Genomic DNA, 21,249 nt, shown 5'->3' with positions numbered 1-21,249 from the left:
GTGTTCTGATAGGCACACATACAAACACCCATCTACAACACGTACATGCATACATGTGTGGCTGGCCGCACAAATCAGCATAAACAGACACACTCAGCTCGCCTGCAAACACAAACAGCACCAACAGCCTCACCCTGTTCCCCCACTCTGGGTGAGCAGGATGAAGGTATGTTAGTGGGAAATACATAAACCTGTATGTGCAAGGTGGGTCTCCCCAGCGCCTGGGCTCAGGCACTCAGCCTGTCCAGCAGCCGTCCCTGGATCCCAGTCTGCCCAGTTGCTGGCACCTGGATATACCAGCCCCTGAGTTTGCAGCCCTGCTCCAGTTGCTGGCGCAGCCCTTGCTAACAGCCACACACACGGAGCTACACACACACATGGTAACTGTGCTTAGACATGGATGGTACCACGTAACTGGCTCTGGATCCTTGCTCTCCTCAGCAGCGGGTACACGGGCATGCAAAACCGAGAAGCCTGGTATATTTAGTCTGTTCTCTGCTCAGATTTTTTCTAAATAGTTTCATTAAAACAACAACAACAACAACAACAAAACTATTTAGCATTTTGCTCATATAACATCATTCTGCAGTTTAAGAAATACATAGCCAATTTATGGACTACCTAATGAACTGATCACAGGAAGGATTATTGGATACCAGATACTTGAAAATCATTAATTGTGCTTAGTCATCTTCAATATTCCTTCTGTTTCTTGACTAAAGAAACCTAACTTTTGTAATATATTTTTGCCCCAAATTTATTCTGTTTAGTAAAACATATTTCCCTTCATGATCTGAAACAGTGACATGAACACAAAAACTATTTACGACCTTTTGCACAAACAGAATTATTGTCTGATGTTCACAAAAGGAATTTAGCTTCTCTATCTACTTCCCAGAATTGAAGTAATCATATGTAAAAATAACTATGATGCAGACTGGCCCGTGCACGTGCAGGCTGAGCGAAATGGCCTTTCAAGCACCCAGAAAGGAAAGTGAGAGTGTGGCCAGCTGGGGAAAGCAAATCTCTGTATATCACCCAAATGCTTTCTCATTATTAGTCCCTATCTAGAACATAACCAAAGCAAAGTTTTACCTTAAAAAAAAAATAAAAAAATAAAGAATTGCTGGTACTTATCAGAAGTAGATTTTGGGCCTACATTTATTAGCAATTTGGAACTTCAACATATTCTAAAGTATATGAATGTACCATAAAATGAAGGGGAAACACACTAAATATATAGCACAGCTCTCATTGTACATAGAGACTGATTTCCATAGCACCGTATTTTTCAGCCTAGGGAAGCATGTCTCCATAGTCATTTTGAATGGCAGCCTTTGAATGGGCTTTGATTTTAAATAAACCAGTTTTCTTAAAGGCTCTCCAACAAGCATTTGGAATGGATATCAGTGAGGTTTCCAGGTAGTACTGGTTTGTGGGAACAAGCCTCTAACCTCTGTTAACGTTCATACAGATTCCTCCAGGGAAATGTACATTTTCTACTTTCTGCTCCAACAGCAAGGCCAGCTGTTTGGCAACAAGGCTGGGCACTCAGCCAGAGCTCTACTTTATCTAGAAGAGGTTTCATCTGTCCTAATGTATACTGTAAATATTTTGTTCTAACAGATCTGATTTGAAACTTTCCTGGGTGACTGATGAGATCTGCCCTGAGACATCACAGATAATTTCTCCTTCCTTGTAGGTAACTGAAGAAGTAATTTCTGTGAGATTAAAACATTTTGCCCGTAATTCTTGCTGGGTTCCATGTGGCCCAAATGAGAGGTTCAAAATGAATGAGAAAGTTTGAATCAGGTACAGCAAACTACAACGTCATACTGTACAAATGTCGTCAATAAATTGTTCTTAGCAGCTATGTGGAAAGCTGAGGCAGAGCTGCCTATCCTATAGACAGCACAAACATAGCCAAAGTACCTGGAAAACCACTTCCACCCTGTCCTCTAGCCCTGTGCCAGAGCCACTGCTGGTAACAACAGATCATCTCCAGGCCAGCACCAAACAACAGAACTCTTATGACCAGGCTGGGTGTGCATTATGCACCATTACCATGTTCTGAACAAGAAACACATTACACTCAGGACAGGGGAAGGATTTCCCTTGTCACAGAGATGTCGAAAGGAAGAAATACAGGGCAAAAGATGAAAGAGGCAGCTTCCACTTCCTCAGGACAGCAGCTGTACACAGATTCTTTCATCATTCTTGCTCTCTCCACTCCTAGAAGATACAATCCAAGGGATGACTCTGAAGTGGTCTGCACTTCACGGCCAAGACTCAGCCATGGAGTTCTGCAATAGCACTCTTGAAGCATCCCCACAGGTAGTATGGGGTATAGGTTGGTACTATGTATTGTTCTCATAGGTGAGTTAAGGAACAGGATGATCAATGTCAGGTGACAATCCCATTGGAGGTGGAGAGGGACTGATCTAACTTTACAGGCAAGGAGCTAGAGGAAGATGACTATATCATGTAGGAATTGGCTGAGTCCTTGACACAACATCCCATAAGAACACTAATATCAGAAAGGATGGCCTCTGGACAGCATGACCTAGACCATCACAAAGGGAAGGAATGAACATAGGTGTTTAAAAAAGTGGCAAAAAAAGTTGTCAGAGAAGCACTTTTCAAGCGGTAAGTGATATTTACACATGTGCAGCTGGAAAGGGCAGTAGAATGGCTTTATGCTCAGAATCATTCTGTGGTGTTGCCTGCATGGCCAGTCTGATTAAATTCCTCCTAATTCATGGTAGATGAACTGAGCAAACAAGAGTCAAAGACCACACAAGAGTTATTCATTCAATGCATTTTGTTCCAGTGTTTTCTCCCACCATGCAAGACTCAGATCTCAGCTCAGCACTGGCAGCCACATGGCTTAACTGAGTTCTGAGAATTTTGCCCAACCCGCAGAAGCTCAGGGTTTACGCTGTGTTAATGTCTGTCACCTGACTCCATGGCCAAGAGAGCACGTCCACCCAGCTGCTGTCTAACAAAAATATTTATCAGGAACCTTGTCTACCACCATCTCAGGAAGAACTACCTGGAATCAACTTCATGGGTATCACCAGGCAGCTCTGAATGAGAAAACAGCTACAGCCTGGTGATGAAGAGAGGCTCTCCAGGTTCCACCAGCCAGCCCTACAGCCATGACTGAGTACACGTGTCTTGTCTCCAGATGAATTTGCTGTTTCCAGATGTGAGAAGAAACTCCATGCACCTTGCCACCACACCAAAAGGAAAAGACTGCTGAGCAAATTCTGAGAGTAGAATGAGTGCCTGATTTACCTGCTCCATGGTTTCAGTCAGTACCACACCATTTTCTGCCAGAAAAGAGTTTCCCGTTGGCAGCTTCATGCAGCAGCAGCCATGATAAACAAATAGACAACTTCTACTTAAGAGTTGTACTAGTGGAGACCAGACTGTTTGAAGGCAGGCTCATGGCTGCAGGGCAGTCAGACCTTTCGCTCAGCTGGGGAGAACATCAGGGATGCTCAGGCCTTTCACTCGTCTGGGAAACATCAGTGAACTGGCTGGACACTAGGTTTTAGAGAGTATCACTGATCTCTGAGGCCTCCTCGTGACCTCACAGGAGGAACCTGGGGCTGTTTCCATCCTTCTGGATGCTTTAAGCCTATGGTGTTTTTGAAGTATGGAGAATAAATGAAGCTGCCCCTTCATGAAGTTACAGGGTGCTTCGCCTTGGCTTGTGGCAGCAGGAATGGCAGTCTCTCCTTGCGTAGGTCCCTGACCTACCTGAAGTGACAAGAGGTATTCTCCCGGCTCAACCTAAGCACAGTCATCACAGGCAACCACAAATCCTCAGCTGACATTTCAGTCCCCCTTCCTCATGCCTTTTCTGCTCTCGGCACAGTAAATGACTACCTGTCCATACAGTGCTCATCAGTCCAGGAGCTCGGAGTCATAGACTTGATGTGGAACTGGTGCTTGCTGAGATTGGACACTGACTGGTGAACACACTCCTTAATTTAATTCATGTGGCTGTGGAGGGGAGATTGCCATTGCAGATAACTATCCTGTTCATTGCTGATACCTACAGACAGGAGACAGAGGCGCTGCTGACATAAGGAGGCCTTGGGGTGTTCTGGTGTCTTGCTCATCTGCAGCCTTCAGGATCCCTAAGGCACGTCTGTTCCTCTGCATGGGTGTAAGATCCTGAGATGAAATCGTACGGACAAACTGGAGAAGCCCTGGAAAAGTCCTAGCTGCTCGCTGGCCACAGTCTGTCCATGCACTGAAAAGTACGATGGTGAGGCTGTTTACTGTGTCTCAGGGGAGGCAGAGGAAGCTGTAAAGGGACTACCTGGTTCTGTTATTGAGCTAGGAGGTTTTGGTGCCAGAAAGCTGGAGTGCTACTAGAAAGTTTGGGAGAGAGACATCTGAGTGCTGTCCTGCCAATCCCTGGCCTTGACTTTAGCTCCTTCAAAGAGGAAATGGCAAAGGTGTGTACTGACAGATGAGTCAGAGCTGTGGGTTTTCGTGCGCCCCTGGTCAACACCTCCATCTGACCACTTCACCTCCTTTGTTCTCCTCCTTCCTAGTCCACACCTTCCTCCACATCAGACTAAATGTTCTCTTAGTGACTAACACTTTTCCCCATCCTTGTTCCTATCCTCATTCTAAACGACCTGCTAAACCAACCATGTTATTCCTTCCCATCAGTCCCCACCTAATCTATCCTACACCTATTCCATATTAATGTTATCTAAGAACCCTGGCAAAAAATTTGCTCTCCTTTGATCTTCTGTACTTCTCTGCTCACTTATCCATGGGCCAATGTTCATATGGCTCAGGTCAGCACTTTCATACAGGTATCAAGCTGTTTCTCTTCTACAGCTCTCCTTCCTGAGATGTCCAAGTGATTTAGTTGTGGCCCAAGAACAGTGAAAGGTAATAGCTTTGAAGGTGGAGATGCAGGACATAGACATACTCAGGTGGTGGGAAGTGCATTGCAACAGAGTGCAGAACAAAAATATGTAGGTATGTGCATGTGCTGCCTATAGATGAGGTCTAGTGGGCAGGATAAACCAAAGAAAAATAATTAGGCAGCTGTCCGCACAAGATCAATTAGCTTGTAGAAATCTGTACAAGATCAAATATGGCTTTGATCTAGCTTGGGAGCTAATAAGACCGAGCTTCTTCTTTCACCATGATAGTCTTTGCTGACACCTAATGTAACTTTTTTTAACTCTATCCATATTCATTCTCTTACATATAAATGATTCCTCCAGGTTTAGTGTTGAAGCAGCTGGTGCCCTATTGGGTGCCATGTGAACATGGCAGATGAGGGCTCAAGGACACATCCTCACTAAGCACATTTTACATCAGCTCTCTCATAAATTTTCCAGTACCTCTTTGCAATTTCTTATCCTGCCTTTTTCTTTTTTTTTTTGTTAATAATATCTTTCCTCAGCAGAAACATATCGAAACGAACAGATGTGAAAGTAAGCATTTTTTTTTTTTAATTGTAATATTGTTCCTCGGAGGAATGCATTACTTACAGATTCTTTTCCTAGCAGAAAGTCTCGCCAGATCTGCTTTTTCCTTCCATTTCAGAGCACATGCAGCCACATTCTGAATTGGGATCCCTTGCACTCGCCAGGATTCACACAGCCCTCAGCTGTCTTCCAAACAACAACCTAGAGAATGACAACTTAATGATGATCCTGGGACCTCCTTGACTGCAAACAAGAGTAAGAGAGGAATCGTGACCAGTTCCAGGAATTCGTTGTCATGAACTGCCAATAGTCCCCTTAAAGTGTTCTGTCAACCTGTCCTTTAATGGCAAGTTATCCTTCTTACAAAAGCAACTCTCTGCAGGGTTCTCCATTATCAGGACATGAAGGCAGAACACCTGATTTCTTACAACTATTCAGATTCCACTTAGAAAAATACTTCCAAGAGCTTTATAGATATTTAACATAAACATTCCTTGTTTATGATCTCTCTCACAGATTTTTTTTTACACCTAAAAATATTCTTAAAATGGTCTCTGTGCTTGTTACCACAATTTAATTTCCATGTCTAAATAAGGCTTTGAATAAAGGAAGTTGTCCTCTACACAAGGAAGAGAGACGAAATAGAGCATAAGAACAATTTACAAAGTTGCATTGACCATCCTTAAAGCAGAACAGTTAAATGTTTTTGTCATAGAAAACTATTACAAAAATAATAGTGTTAAGAAAATAATTGCTGTGTAATAAACCAAGACAAATTTTCATAATAAAGCAATGTTTTGAAAGTAATCCCCATTAAAGCCCCAAACATATTAAGGGAAATATAATGTGGGTATATCAGTTACACATTTATCTCACTTCTGCTGTAGTACTGCAAATCTATACGATGTACGTATGATGAAAGCTCTCCAAGGCAGAGAGCTCCAGCAAGAAGCATTGACACACATCCAGCATTAAACACCGGTGGTGGGGCAAGAATCACACCTGGCTGTCCATGCAACCTCTCTCTGTCAAATTGCCACCCTGACTGCACGTGTAATTGAGTGACTTGTGAACTGCCTCCCACGCTTTCTCCATTTACCACCCAGCTATTTTATATAGGCAGCTAGAAGAGGCTTTCAATGCGTACGAACATGCCTGGCTAGAAGCTGCAGCTGTTCAGCAGTTGATTTATCATCTGTTCAGCTTCTCTGACACAGGGATGGCATCCTTTGTAAGACTGGGGGAAGATGGAGTGGGAAGAAGAGACGGCTCGTGGTTGACAGCTGTTTCAGCCTCTGCAGTTTAATTCGCTGCTGAATATGTCTCAACACCCTAAACTTGGCCGAAGCTCAGCGTTCATCAGAAATGGACATTGAGCCAAGAGAAGAAGGACTGAGCAAAGTGGAAGATTTAAGGAGGAAAAGATGACATGATTTTAGCCTGTTCAGCGTTCCAGACCTTCTCTAATGGGAAACAGAAGAGGCCATTTTGAAAAACGTAAAAGCCTGGGTTTCCAGAGGACAGATTGCGAGAATGCCCCAAGTCATGCCTTGTAAGAACCAGAAACTCCAGTTCTGCCTTTACATTCACCTCCCCAATTTGATCCCCTCAGCTTGAGAGATGAAAACTGTATCGCCCCCCTCATGTGCAGGAATGTATTTACTGGAAAAAAAAAAAAGTGACAGGAGTGCAGCTAATGAAACTACCTCCCCTTTACCTCCTCCCCTGTCTCATGGTGAATAGCGCACTCTGAGGGTCGAATGTTAGAGGTGCGCCTCCTTGGCTGGACAACCTTTCTCTCGTGCTTCCATCCAGCTACAAAAAATAGTTTGCTCTTTTCTTTACTATCCCTGTCTTCAGTAGATACAGGTCTGATCAGAAATACTGCTGAGCCTGTCCCTGTGCCTTCTCCATACATTCTGTGGACTGCAAACGCTATGGAAGAGGAGCAGAGCCGGTGGAGGCGATGCGTCAAGAGGCTTGCAGAGACTATGGATGGCCAGAATGAAGGTCATATGGCACAACATCCTGGAGCGGTGCTGGAGTGCTGGAGAGCATGAACTGCCGGAGAACCTCTTGGTCACCTCTCAACCGCTGCATTGCCCTGAGAGAATCACACCTGTGGCAATTGCCAACTTCAGAGAAGGGAATTAAAGTTGCATCACAAGGGTATGTTGCATTTTCATCTCATCATTTCCAGGGGTGTCAACTGAGCCATGTTAAAGGTATGAGACATTACCGACTTATCTCTGTATTAATGAGTTCAGAGTGTTTGTTTAAAAAACAGATTAATAGCAAGCGTTGGGCAACACTGCCTTGTATATTCCACTTAGGTAGTCAACTCAGCTGCTATTATTTACTAAATCACATGAACTATTCACAGAATTGGAATTGTGGTCATCAGGACATCAAAGTCATCAACCACAAGGTTACCAAAGACTGCAGCACTGTCGCTGTTGCCAAATCAAAGATGTATTTGGCTGAAGTTGAAACCGAAATATAAGCTTCATCCAGAAGGGAGCTGTGTGGTTGTGTTTCCCGTGAAAAGCAGCCAGATTAAAACACTTTATAACAGATTAATTAAATGGCCTCAGAAGTAGTGAAACCACAGTTTTAGTCATTATTTGTATCACTTTGACTACTACCTTCAAATACTACCTTAAAGAAACAGAAGTCACTAAAAAGAGCAGATACAGGAGCATTGTGGTACTGGCATGAAGACAGGCAATCCTGGTATGAGGCATTTTAATATGCCATTAATAGTCTGAATCAAGCATGTCAGTTTCCCCACAGCAGGCAAGGCATTCCGCCTCCTCAGATTAGGATCTTCTCATTATCCAGGTCCTCACAAGTTCACCAGTGGGAAGGAAGCTCTTTCAAAAAAAAAAAAAAAAAAGGCGAACAAATTTTTCTGATAATCAAAACTATATTTGACTTTCATACTTTCTGAGAGTCTTACCTTCAGTGAATATTTTCATTCAGGAAAAGACAACTGAATTAAAATCAACCAGGCTTTTTATAAAATCAGTCCTTGCAAAGGAAATTCTCACTGCCTTTACAGGGAATGTCTCATTTTAAGGAGACAAGATGTGAAACATGCTTTCCTTGATTACCTGTTTTACATATAGTCTCTGAAATCTTTTTGATCCAACCACTTAACTAGTATGTATTTTTTCCCCCCCACTTCCTTCCCTTCTTTTCTTTCCTACTCATTTGCCACGGACTTCCAGGTATTTTGTAAGTTGACAGATTTCTTAAATTCTTTTAGAGTGACACCGTTTCTTCCACAGGTCTAAAAGGACCTTGAACTGTAATATCTAGCACTGGATTCACGACAAAGTTATCTTCCAAGCTCTGATTTTGATGGAATCTCTCTAAACAGAATTTTAACATGAACAATTACTTTGGCTGAAAAGTGTCAAATTATTAAAGAAAAATTGTATGCTAATATGCAGTAGTAAATTTATTATAGGCCATAATATCACAAGAAGATTGTTTTCCAGACTGCAACTGCCTTGTATATTTAGATATTAACAACTTAGTTATATTCATGAAATACCTTGCTCAATTGCATTCACTTACATTTGTTTCCAAAATCATGTCCCAGTGTCCCCAAATGGGAAAAGAATGCGATATCTCTCCCTTTTTTGACCAGAAGGAACACAAAAAGCAAGACATTAATTTATTCCTACAGCCTTAATAACAGGTTACTGTATTTATCTGAGAGCTTTGTCTGTTATATGCGAGATTTTGTTATGGATGCAAGATAACTTTAAACGACTGAATCAAAAATTCAGATTTCTTAATGGAGAGTCTAGAAACAGAGAAAAGTAAGAGCTGATGAGTAGGTAGAAGATGATAATTTTCCTTGTCCTTGTGACACAAGAAGCAATTGGCTGCTGTTGTTTCATATTACAGACTTACAAAAGAAAGCATGTAAATGTCTCCTCCTTCTCTGCAGAGATATTTCACTGACCTGTTGCAAGCTTCAAAGAATCATCATGAGATACATCAGTGGACTGGCGTGTTAATAAACCACTGCTTACAGATTTACCAGAGGAGACTTCTTTCTTCTTCATATTCTTAAGATGTGGAGCAGGTTATAAACTTTGGGTAGATTGTGCCCCAAACTTCTACCCCATGCCCACTATTACACATGGCATTTGCTGGCATAGAAAGAACTGACAAAACACCATTATACAACCAGAAATTCTGAACAGAGGAACACAGTTAAAACCAGTGAGAAGCAAACCCTTCTGAGAAGATGGTAGGTACTTCAGGGAACAGCCTGGTCCTTCCAAAACAGTACGGGGACTGGTGAGAGTCCCTGGAATAATGTGTTTCTCCTCAGTCAAAAGCTGCTTTTGAGTTATTGCTTCTTCAAGCCAGTGGTCTCTACCAGCTTTGCCTCAAAATGAAGCTGGAGATAATTTTAGCAAGGTGGGAAATCAGGTGCTGTGTTTTAAGGATATCGGCAGGGCAGGGAAGAAAATAAAGATAAAAATATAAAATAAAATAAAATAAAATAAAATAAAATAAAATAAAATAAAATAAAATAAAATAAAATAAAATAAAATAAAATAAAATAAAAATAAATCATGAAACGGCAGAGCTTGGAATTGCCTCCATGATCCGTGCTTCTTTTGTTGTTGTTGTTTTGTTGTTGTTTGTTTTTAATACTCAACAATATTTCTTCATTAAGATTTTTAACACAGCAGCTTGAAGTTGTGATCTTTACCTACTGTGTGACAAGTCAGTACATGGCTAAAAGGGTTCAGGTCTGGGCTTTGGGGCCTCCTGGTTCTTCATGGTATTTCGGAGTGATCTACAAAGCAACCACAGGCTGAGGTGTGTGGAGATGTCGCTGATCCCCAGGTCCTCTTACTAAATCTGGGCCATCTGGGGGACAAGGATGCGAGGTATTCGGGGATATGGGGATAAAAGAGGAGAGAATGTAATTTTGTGGTTTACTTCTCATGGCACACATGCTAGCACAGAGGTGACAGCCCTGTCTGTGCGTCTCCAAGTTAAATTAAACACAAAGTTATCCCAAATCCTTTGGGGAGATGAACTGCAAAACCAAGGGCTCGAGCAGCTGAAGAACTGTGTCCCGGGTTGGATAACCAAGTTGGAAGGGCACTCTGGTTTCACTGGGCGGAAACTGTGGTGAAGGTGCTTTGTGCGAGACAAGACCAACGTTTCTCTCATGTGGTTGGGCTTTGGTTAGTTTACTGTGTACTTTTATGTGCGGTGTGTCTGTTATTCCTGAAGGTAGGTCTGCTTCTACAGAAAAAGAAACGAACGGCCTGCTGTTTGACTTCAAACAATAAAAAAAAAAATAAAAAGGAGGCTCCGTGTAGTTCCTCTTTCCCTGAAGTTTAAGGGAACGGAGCTGCCTGAAGCACTGTACGCTACATACGCCCCCCGCAGCACTGCGCCCCCCGCCCGGAGCAGCGCCGCTCTGCGCAGGCGCGGCAGGCTCGGAATCGCCCCCCCTCCCCTCCCGATCTTTTCCGAACCCTTCCGAAGCCCCTTCCCGGCCGCGCATGCGCGCCGCGCCCGTCGGGAGGGGGCTAGGCCATCGCAACGTCCTTTCCGCGCCCCCCTCCCCGTCGGGGCCGGCAGCGCGCACGCGCGGTTGCCGGGGCGGCGGGGCCAAGGGGAAGGGAAGGGGGGTGCCGGTTTAAACGGGGCGGCGCATGCGCGGCGCGGCGCCTGGCTCTGCCTCGGGGGCCGCCACATTGGCTCGGCGAGGGGAGCGCTGCGGGCAGCGCCGGGCCGGCCGTCCCCGTCCCCTTCCCCTGCCCGTCCCCGTGCCCATGCCCCGGCTGCCGGCAGCGGGCGCGGCCCGGCGCTGAGCTGCGGGCGGAGCGTGGATGGATCCCCGCGTGGCCTGGATCCAGCCCGAGCAGAAAGGCCCCGCGAATGCGCTCTGGATGCAGATCTGGGAGACCTCGCAGGGCGTGGGGGGCCGCGGCGGCGGCGGCGCCGGCTTCCCGCACTACCTCTGCCTCAACTCCCCGGCGCTGGACCCGGCCGCCGCCGCTAACGCCGCCACCGCCGCCTCGTCCCCTCCGCCCCGCGGCCACGGCTGCGCCCGGCTCGGGGCGCCCGGCCCCGGCTGCTGCTCCTCGTCCTCGCCGCCTTCGCCCTCGCCGTCGCCGCCGGCCCTGCTGGCCGGGCTGCTGCCCGCCGCCGCCCCCCCCGCGCCCCCCCCCGCCGCCGGCCCCGCCAACGGTGGCGGCGGGGAGGGAGGGCGGCGGCTGCAGAAGTCGCCGTCGGTGTCGTCGTCGTCGTCGTCGTGCTCGTCGGTGGAGTCCGGCACCGAGAGCCCCGGCTTCTCCTCCTCGGGCTCCTGCGGCGGAGGCGGCGGCTCCTCCTCTTCCTCCTGCGGCCCCCGGGCGGCCGTGGCTCCTCCCGGGCTGCTGGGCAGCGGGGCCGGGCCCGGGGAGTTTTTTAACTTCCACGAGAACGACAAAGCGAACAGTGTGAACGGGCACCACCCGCCTCCCCCCCCGCACCTCGCCCGCGGGCCCCACCACCCGCCGCCGGCCTCCCCCCAGCAGCACCAGTACCACCCGGGCCGGAGGAAACGGGAGAATAAAGCCAGCACCTATGGCATGAATTACCTGCTCTCCGGCAGCCGGGGCGTCGCCGCCAACACCTCCCCGCACCAGCAGCGGCAGCCGCCTCAGCCGGCGCTGCAGAGCCCCGGCACGCCCTGGAAGACGAGGAAATACAGCCCGGGCGTGCAGGGGTGAGCAGCCCTTCGGGGAGGGGGGGGCGGCGGCGGCACGGCCTCCTCTGGGGCCGGTTTTGTGGCACCGGGGGGGGACACGAAACGGGCTCCTTGCTTAAATCGCCTCTGGGTGGCTCCTGGCTGGAGCGGTGATGCTGGGAGCGCAGGCACGGCGGGTTAGGCCTTGCCTTGGGGCAAGTTCAGAAGTGAAAGTGTCAGGCGGCTGTTGAGTGCCTCCCGCAAAAATTCAAGCGTGGATGGGCAGGGGAAGCTTTTCAGAGCTCTTAGGGGTTGATTCAGCTTAAAAGGGAGAAGGGGAAGGCAGCAGTCAGTTCACAGGACCTCGAAGGAAGCCTCTGCAGCAATTTTTAAAAGCCTCTGCTCAGGCTGGAACAGATTGGCAGCTTGGGAAAAGTGTTAAGGGCATCCATTGTAAGGGAAGTGCCCAGCTCTGGATGAAATAAATGCAAAATTCAGCGTGGTCTTGTAACGTTTTTGAAGGAAGCGTGTGCTGCCTCTAAAGTAGACCCAGCCAGCCAGCGTCTAAACTGAAATCTTCCCTTCCTGAAGAGTGAGAACACTTTATAAAAAGGTTATCCTCTTCCATGACCATCACTTTCCCATATAAATGGATAGTTGGGGGGTTTATTCAGTCTGCTGTGGAAGTATTTAGGAGGGACTGGAGGTTGAAGAAGGCACCTCTGGGGCGCTCCGCGAGACTTGTCTTTCAGCTGTCAGATTTCACTCAGTCAAGGGATAACATTGCTTTCTAATTTTAAGGTTATCTTATTCACAGAAAAAGTGCTAGCTGCACTGATGGACTGTAGAAGATTTCTGATGTCATTTCAAAAATATTTTCTTGGAACTACTAAAATCCAAAGCTCTTGGATGCAAGTGGGAGTAAAGGCTCTGCATATCTGTGGAAGGAAATAGATAACAGGGTGCACTTCCAGAGCTGGAGAAGTTGAGCGATTTGACCGAAGAACAGAGTTTTTCTTCTCTCTTTTGGGCGGTACGGTCAGGCATTGGGTGCGCTGAAGTTATTCAGAAGTATTAAAACATGTTTTTAGAGTTCTGTTTTTGCAAACTGTAGCCTCTCCTCGTGGAGGTCAAGATTTGACTACTCTTTTTATTCCCAAAGTGACGCTGTAAATGAAAATTGCTGGCAGGAAGCTCAGATGCGTGTTTAAAATTCTAATAGCATCTCAAAAACAGTCTGAGTTTCTTTGCTTTATTCCCACAGATACGCAGTAGAGCGCTTGCTTGACATCTTAATCAGTGTAAGACAAGTCAGTGCCACTGAGGCAGGGCTACAGGCAGACAGATGGCAGAGTTGCCTGAGGTCGTCAAGCAGGGCAGTGGTGAAGCTGGGAGTCAAATCTGGACGCTGCAAGTTCTGTTCTCTGGCTACTAGGCGGCATCACCTTTGCTACCCGCATACCCTTCTTGTCTTTTGTCTTCTGCCTTTTTTTTTTCCGCTGGCTTTCCCTTAATAAAAGTTATGCCAGTTTTCTAGTATAAGTTTGTAGAGAATCCACGTACAATAAAGTTGTTTAGCCAAGCTTCATTTGCACTATTTAGTTGCATAATACAGGTTGCTGTTCTGCTGAGGAATTGATGCCAAGTTGTTGGCTAAGAAGCTTTTGAAAGTAGAAGCTGTTTCCTGATCTTCCGTCCAGAATCTGTGCTATTGCACTGGGACCTGATGCTAGGACAGGGTCACTAGGGCAGATAACTACAGTGTGTGATCCTGTGGTTCTAGATTGTCTCACTATAAATTTGTCAAATCATTAAGCTTCACAAAGCTGTTTGGATGTCATAGGTGTTCACAGAGTAACAAGGAACTAGTCCTGGAGGACAGCAAGGAAACTGAGATGACAGGCTTATCTAAGAAACAGTTCCTGCCTTAAACTTTCAGTTCCGTTACTGAGGCTGAATCTTGGACTCTTGGAATCTTGAGGGTGTGTTCTGGAGCAGTTTTCTGGTGTTGAAATTTTTTTCATGAAGTACTCATGATAGAAATAATACAAACATATTTTCACTGATGGAGTGGCTTTAGGTGTCTATTTTCTGCAGTAATTCCTGGCTGCTGGTGGGTTTAATTTCACTTTCTGAAAGCCAGGCAGGTGGAGTGTATGTTCAAATATAGTTTGGCTGTTCAAATAATAATGCTCTGAGAAGACTGGTGTGGGAACAGATCTTTACAGCAGTTGCTTCTGGATCATTTTTCCTTATTTGTTGCCCAGCATTACTTGCAGATGCTTCAGAGCTGGGCTGACAACACTTCTGTGACTGTGGTGGTCTGTTGGCAGAGTACGTTCAGCGTGTCCAACTGGTGTGTGCAACTGTCTAGGCAAAAAGGCATCCCTGCAATCTTCAGTTGCAGGCTGCTTTGGGCATAGGTAGGAGGAAGAAGGACTTGATCGTAGGTGCTGTTATACTGCTTATAGGCATGAATGTTACCTGGTAATATTGTAGAGCATAGCTTGCTGTGTATATTGTTCTTCGCAGAATGTCATTTAAGTGTTGTAGAAAACAATAAGCAGTAGCTCGTGGTGTTCTGTAGCCTCTCTTGGTAAGAGGCAGGGAATGGGTGGGTCCTGCTTGCACTCTTCCAGGATATGCAGTAGGGCTTCTGGTGAGATACCCGTGTGCTTTGAAGCAGTGTTGTGCTTTCTCCAGTTTCTCCTTCAGAGCTGGAGGTGGTTTGTCGCAGTTCATGGCATCGCCTTTTTTTTCAAAGGGATCATATTCCGAGGCTCAGTGATGGTAAGCGTGGTGACTTCCGGCAATGCTGCATGCTGTAAAGGCTCTGCTTTGCTGTATTTTATGTACAGTATTCCTTTTTCTCTAGAGGACTCGTATCTATTGCTTTCACCACCTTGTGACAGTAGCATGCCAATGGTTGTGCTGTAAAGGAAACAGTCTCTCTCATGAAACAAAAGTGTGAGATTAGCAGTGCTTGATTAGATTTCATCCTAAAGCTGTGCTTTAGCGTGCCCTAGGTTGACCTGTATATCTCTTCCCAGATGTTTGGAAGATGGTGAGAAGAATGAACTTTATTTGTTGCACTGCTTCAGTGGAGTGATTAATTTAGCACCAGTGTAAATTCCTGAGTGCCTGGGTTTAGATTAGGAGCGCAGCAGAGAAGGGAGGATGAAATGATTGATTTCAGATGTAAGCAGATAAGTGTCCTGTTACGTGACTAGGTTAGCTCAAACTTTTGTGACTGTTCAGAACAGCGAGCGAGTCCTTGCTAGTTTGAAGTACCTCGTAAGTGGCTTTAAATTAGACCTACAGTCTTAGTTGGCTTTCTTTGTACATCCGATTAATAGCTTCTGTTTCTATAAAGTATGTATTTAAAACATATTTGAATAATCTTAGCATTCAGAGAGCTTCAAAGTGCTGAAAGTTTATTTCAGAATGTGCAACTAAGCTATCGTGAACTTCTTAAGGACTCTGCTGCTAAGTTTGCATTGCTGGTGTAAACAGGAATATGGCAATTTCTCTTAAGATGTAGCTAATGGCTTATGAGTAGTATAAAATCATAACTGATTTAATTCTTTGCTTTTTAATATGAAACGAAGCAGGTGAATAAAGAATTGACATATTTAACTGTATAAGCCTGTTCTGCTTAAAACTCAGTTCAAAATATTCAGATTAATTGTAGACGTTGAATGAGATTAGTGGTGAAATACCTGGCATGTCTTCTTGGTACGCTGCAGTGCTGTGCAGAAACAACAGGCCTGGCTTGTTGAGGGCCAGCGTGGGTACCAGAAGCCCGATGATGCGTTGAAATGGTGCTCTGCCTGCGTTAATAGCCGTGCATAGCAGCTGGCAGCTCGCAAAACTGCATCCACTTCACCCCCATACCAGTTGTCTTTGTCTCGTTAGAGAGAGGCACAACTGTTCTGTCGGAGCACACGAGCGCAGGCACCTCCACGTGTGATCTGCCTGAAGGAGGATGCAGGCTGGCAGAGGCTGGTGGCAGGAGCAGTTCTTATGAGCAGAGTAAGGCCGTGATGATGCTTCCCCAGACCACTTGTTTCCCTGTTCAGCAGCTGAAGGATACCGTCTGCCAAAAGTGATGTCCTGAAATTCATGTCTGTAGCTACTGGGATGTGGTGTTCTTATTGTATATCCAGCCTATATTAGGTTTTGTTGTTCTTCACCTGTGCGGAAGCATTTCTGATTTTCTTGCTTATTTTGCTTTTATGATCTGTTGCCGAACTTGACCAAGAGAAATCCAGCTGGATTTTGTGCTGTGCAGATCGACTATTGAAAATGCTTTTTTCAGGACGTAGCAGGGCTCCAATTCTGTGTTTGTCAATTCTTGCCTTTTACTTTGCTGCTGTTAGAGCTGGACGCTGCAAGTTAATGTGTAGGGATGCCATATGGACAGCCTCTTTTGCAAATGTATGTTCTCTTGTATTTTGGCTGAGCTAACGAAATGTAAACTTTGGAAACTGAAGCTTTTGCTGTCTGCACTGGCGCATCCAGCATTTGTAAGGGCCTTATGGGTTTCCCAGACGTGGTATTCTCGCTTTTCCTTATACTTAAGAGTGCTGTCTTGTATATTGTGCCTTCTAATGAGGAATCAGCGCGGTGGCCTGTTAAATGCTCCCGTTAAAGCTCTGGTGTCGGTTACCCACGGCTGTAGGTGGGCACCTGCAGTGAAGGTCTCCATAGAAGAGGCAGGCAGTGCTGGCGATGTACAATAGATTCTGGTTCCACCTGGCTTCAGGAGCAGGGCAGAACGAGGCAGTATGTACTGTAATATGCATGGGAAGGGCAGAGTAGCTGCCTGTTAGTCCTAAATGTGTGGAGAGGGACTTGGGAAAGCACCAGGAAGTGGAATTACTGTTTCCAGGCCTGGAGGATGGTACGCAGCAGAGTTCAAGGGTAGCTGCTGGATGGATTGTCAAAGCGCGCAGGTCTCTTTTTGTAGACAACTAAGCTAAGTCAGTGAAACTCAAAAAGCTTTCCTTGCAGAGTGGATGCCTAGCGTCGTTAGACTGCTGCTTTCGGTAATGGAATGAGAAGAAAATTATGGCAGCAGTAGACTTGAGGCAGAACGTAGTGGAGATAAAGATCAGAAGGGATGCTCTACAGTGGTGTAACGGGAGGTGAGTTTGCTTAAGAGATGCTTGTGTTTGTGTAAAGGAAAATAAGACATGCTTGGAGCAGTTTAATCTTGGTGTCAGCCTCATGGTGATTTTCACAGTTACTAGGTTTTTGGCAGTCAAGGTAACCAGCATTAAGGGTATAAACAGCTGTACTAGGTGAGAGCATTGGAGGTCAATGCCAAATGCTGGGAGAAGAACCTATCAACATGGGCCTGTGGGGATATTTTCTGGAGAAAGCCCTTATTTCAGTGATCTGTGGCTCTTGGACCGATAGGGCTACAGACAGTGCATCATGCTTATTGTGGATTTAATGTATGAATTTGTACCTGCTCAAAATGAATCGAGCTTCTGGGATGAACAGTGTCCCATGGCATGGTGTTCCTCAGGTAAGTTATGCGTTGTGTAAAGAACCGTTATTTTTTGTCCCGAGTCTATCACTAGAGTTGTAATTGCTGCCAGCCATGACTGTATTATCCAGGCAATGTGTGCCTTTTGTATCTGGCTTGATAAAACTTTTCTTTCACTCTATTTAATCGCTTCTGCTGAAGTTGTTCCCTGCCTCTAAATGTTTATCGTCTCTGCATGCTTGACGGTTCTGCTCTATCTCTGGAACTTGGACAAACCAGGCCTGCGTGCAATAGTGTCACCGTATTCCTGCATCCTGGGGCTTCCTACCTTGTTCTCTGTTTTCCAGCACTGGACTTGCCTGTTCTTTTTGGTTACTGGGTATTAAACAGACTTCTGCAGAGTTCTTACTTCTGGATCTTGATTCTCAGTATTGACAGTCAGTGCAGAGCCCCTCGTTGTATCCTTGTAGAGACAGGCTAAGTATAAAGCACAACAAAGATGATTATGAGAAGACTCTTATCTCAAATTCTGCCTGGTAATTATTCATTGTGCAGTCTTTTAATGTCCACCTGCAGTTCTTCAGCTGGCTTGTTCCTGATAACCTTGCTGCCTCAGATTTTTCTGCTTTACTATTTGTCCATTTTCCAGATCGCTCAGAGGATGTTGAATAGTACAGGACTCTTTGGGACTTCGCTTGTGACCTTCCTTCAATAGAAAAACTAAGTTTCAGCAGCTTGTTTTCCATTTAAAAACAGTTCTTTCTCTACTAGAAGGTCTTCACTTCCATTTTGTGTCAGCTTACTTCCTTCGTAAGTTTTTGTAAGGATGTGGATTTATCAGGTGCTGGAAAGTAGATAATAGGATTTCCTTTGTGGTTCACTGATTTTGGCGAGTAATTCCCCATGGTTTTCTTTAAGAGACACTGCTTCCATATAAGAAAGCAGTGCTTACATCTGGACATAGCCGTAACTGTTCATAGGTTGCACTGATTTTATCTTTGACTAGTTGGACTATAGTGAATGTCAAAACTAATTGTTTTAATTAAAAATAAGATTGTTTCTTAATGTTCCTGTGATACAAATGCAGAACTGAAAGTTGCTTTTGGTGAATGCCAAATTGCCAGGAATAGATTTTGCTGTGAAGTATTTCCAGCTAAGACGTCAATTTGGGGCAAGCTCGCTGTAAAGTAGGGATTAGGGAAACCTCTCTGAGGGAGAGAAAAAAAGTTAGCTTGTCTTGCATTGTGATCATTTAACCTTCTCTGTTCTGATCAATTAATTCACTTGAAGCATTTTTTTTTGGCTCGTGAGCTAATTTATCCTTTCCTAAGCTTAGGTTTGTATCTTATGTTTTTCCTCATGATCCTTTTTAATATCCTTAATCTTCCAAATACTCTTTTCCTGCTTTGCACATGACTTTGGGTTTTTGAAGACATCTTCTGATGTAATCCTATGACAAGGTAGCGGAAGATCTTTTTTCCCTAAAATCTGATTAGTGATGCATACTTTTGCTGAGCAACTGGTATGATATCTTCGATATTCTCTTAAACACACCGTCTTTTGGTTAAAATTCTTAAATTAAGAAGCTTCCTCTTTTATGTAGTGAACTGCAGCAATACTTAAACCCCCAAATCCTTTTGTTGCCCTGCAGAGAGACTCGATGTGTAGGGTTTGCTGCTGTTGCTGTTCAGATTGATGCTTTTTGGGTTCAGCTGTGTGCTTGGTACTCAAGACTAAGTTATCGTGTCTCTGAAAAGTTGCAGTGGCTACTGTGATGCGATGCATAGCTGCTGCATGGGCATAGTTTCTATCACTAATGTTTCTGTCGTTGCAACCTTTCTGACTTGTCTGGGATGTTAATCGCTTGCTATCTTTGGGCATTTGGAAAAGAATAGTATTAAGACAGGAATTTCAGTGTTTAGCGGTTCTATTTATTGGCATAGTGAGCTTGCTGATCCAGTTCCAAGGTTTAACATATGGTATGCTCCTTCATTGATGCAACAAAATAATAATGTGATGTTTTCTTGGTGTTGTGGCAAAGACGAGCAGCCTGTCAGGAGCCACGTACAGCTGTTCAGAAGCTTGCATAGCAGATCTGTTTTGTCATGTATCAGCTTGGAGATAATACTAATATATCAGTTTCTTTTCTGGATTTTAGTATAATGCAGATTTTTCAAGGTCATTAAGAAGCTAATTGGTTGGGTTTTATTAGATTGATAGACTTTGAAAAGCAGATTAGTTTTGATTGGTTTTCTCTTCCAAAATACAAACAAATTCTCTTAAGTCTGGAAACTTGCAGCATAAACTGGTCCATTTGCGGTGGAAAGGGAATTTAGTTTCATGTGTGCTCCTAAGGTGTAAAATTCAGTTGACCACAAACTTGGTCTGAAATTAGGACTGGATCTGACTTGGGGCAAAGAAAGTTTACAGGGGAAATGAGATCACTTGTGGAAAAGGTACAATAGATCTTAAAAGACTACCCTCTGTGTTTTGTGGATGAGAACAGAAGTTCTTTTCTTCCGTTCTCCCTGAATTTCTGTTAGGCTGAGATTTTACCTCTGCTGTCCAGAGTTTGCTGCCTTCCATGCAATTACAGTGATAAAAGTAATCGCTGTCTGAATTACCGTGTAATGTGAGACTGGTTTGCAGCAATATCATATATGAACGCAGCGCTGCGTTTTCATAGCTTTTTCTGATCTGCAAGCCTTAGAGTGCTGCATAGGGCACAGTGTGCTGTTACCTGAGCACTAATGGCACAGAGAAGTGCAGGTGCCTGGTGGGTATCGAGTCGGGTAGGAGAAGAGCTGGGAGCTAATGGCCTCTTCTGGGTTATAGTTCCTGTTTTGTTACTTCTGTAGATGTCTTCATTTTAAATTATATTGGTAAAAGTCTGCATCTCGGAATATGCTATTGCTTCGATTGTGCATGTTCGTTTGTTTTATTAAACTGTTCCTCAGTTCGACTGTAATACTGGTGTTAGCTATTGAATGCATTTAGTTGTTGTAGCTTAGAGATTTCACTTATATTTCCTTAATAATACAATTGTGCTTTGCAGTAGTTGTAGGTGAAGGTAAAATATTTCAACGGACTTGAGAAATACACACAGTGGCTGCTGGGACTTTACCATTTAAGCTTGAGACAGCCAAGTCTTCAGACACGTTTCAGAGTTCATACTTCACTGAAAACTTAGCTTATTGTTTGTAACCTTTATTTCAACAAAGCTTTCGAAATACTGCCTTTCCTGCTCTGTGCTGGTATTAAACATATGTTGTAACTGAGGTGTCCATTCGTTTACAGGGATACTTGGCTGATGTGTTCTTAATTAGAAAAATATTCATGTAGTAGTGAATATATTTTAAAAAATAATACCAGTTCCATGTAAATGATGCAGTCATGTTTCTGCCCAAGAATAAATTTGTGCGCTTAATAGCGCAGACACGATGTTGAAGACAAACAGTATGCTTACTGGAGGGAACAAATGCTCTGTTGCTTTTCATTCACTTTCCAGTTTGCTGATGCAGTTTCAGAATTTCACGTCAATACACTGAAGGCAGCCCTTGAGGTAACAA

At 44.7% G+C, this 21,249-nt stretch overlaps 1 protein-coding gene across 5 annotated transcripts in view; it reads left to right on the top strand.

The window, feature by feature from the left end:
* The first annotated feature begins 11,149 nt into the window (after nt 1–11,149).
* TENT4A (terminal nucleotidyltransferase 4A) overlaps nt 11,150–21,249 on the top strand; it is a 60,406-nt gene continuing 50,306 nt past the window's right edge. For 3 of the 5 annotated variants that reach the window (XM_048076373.2, XM_048076372.2, XM_066992581.1), the window contains exon 1: nt 11,152–12,225. In XM_048076373.2, coding sequence (XP_047932330.2) covers nt 11,345–12,225 — 881 coding nt within the window. In that variant the 5' untranslated portion in view covers nt 11,152–11,344. Of the gene's footprint in view, nt 12,226–21,249 lie in introns of all 5 variants that reach the window. The other 2 variants (XM_066992583.1, XM_066992582.1) reach the window with 2 other exon arrangements.

The sequence above is a fragment of the Anser cygnoides genome, chromosome 2, assembly GCF_040182565.1.
Source record: "Anser cygnoides isolate HZ-2024a breed goose chromosome 2, Taihu_goose_T2T_genome, whole genome shotgun sequence".
Classification (NCBI taxonomy): Eukaryota; Metazoa; Chordata; class Aves; order Anseriformes; family Anatidae; genus Anser; species Anser cygnoides.
The sequence above is the reverse complement of the archived record's forward strand: the minus strand, read 5'-3'. Positions and strand labels throughout refer to the sequence as shown.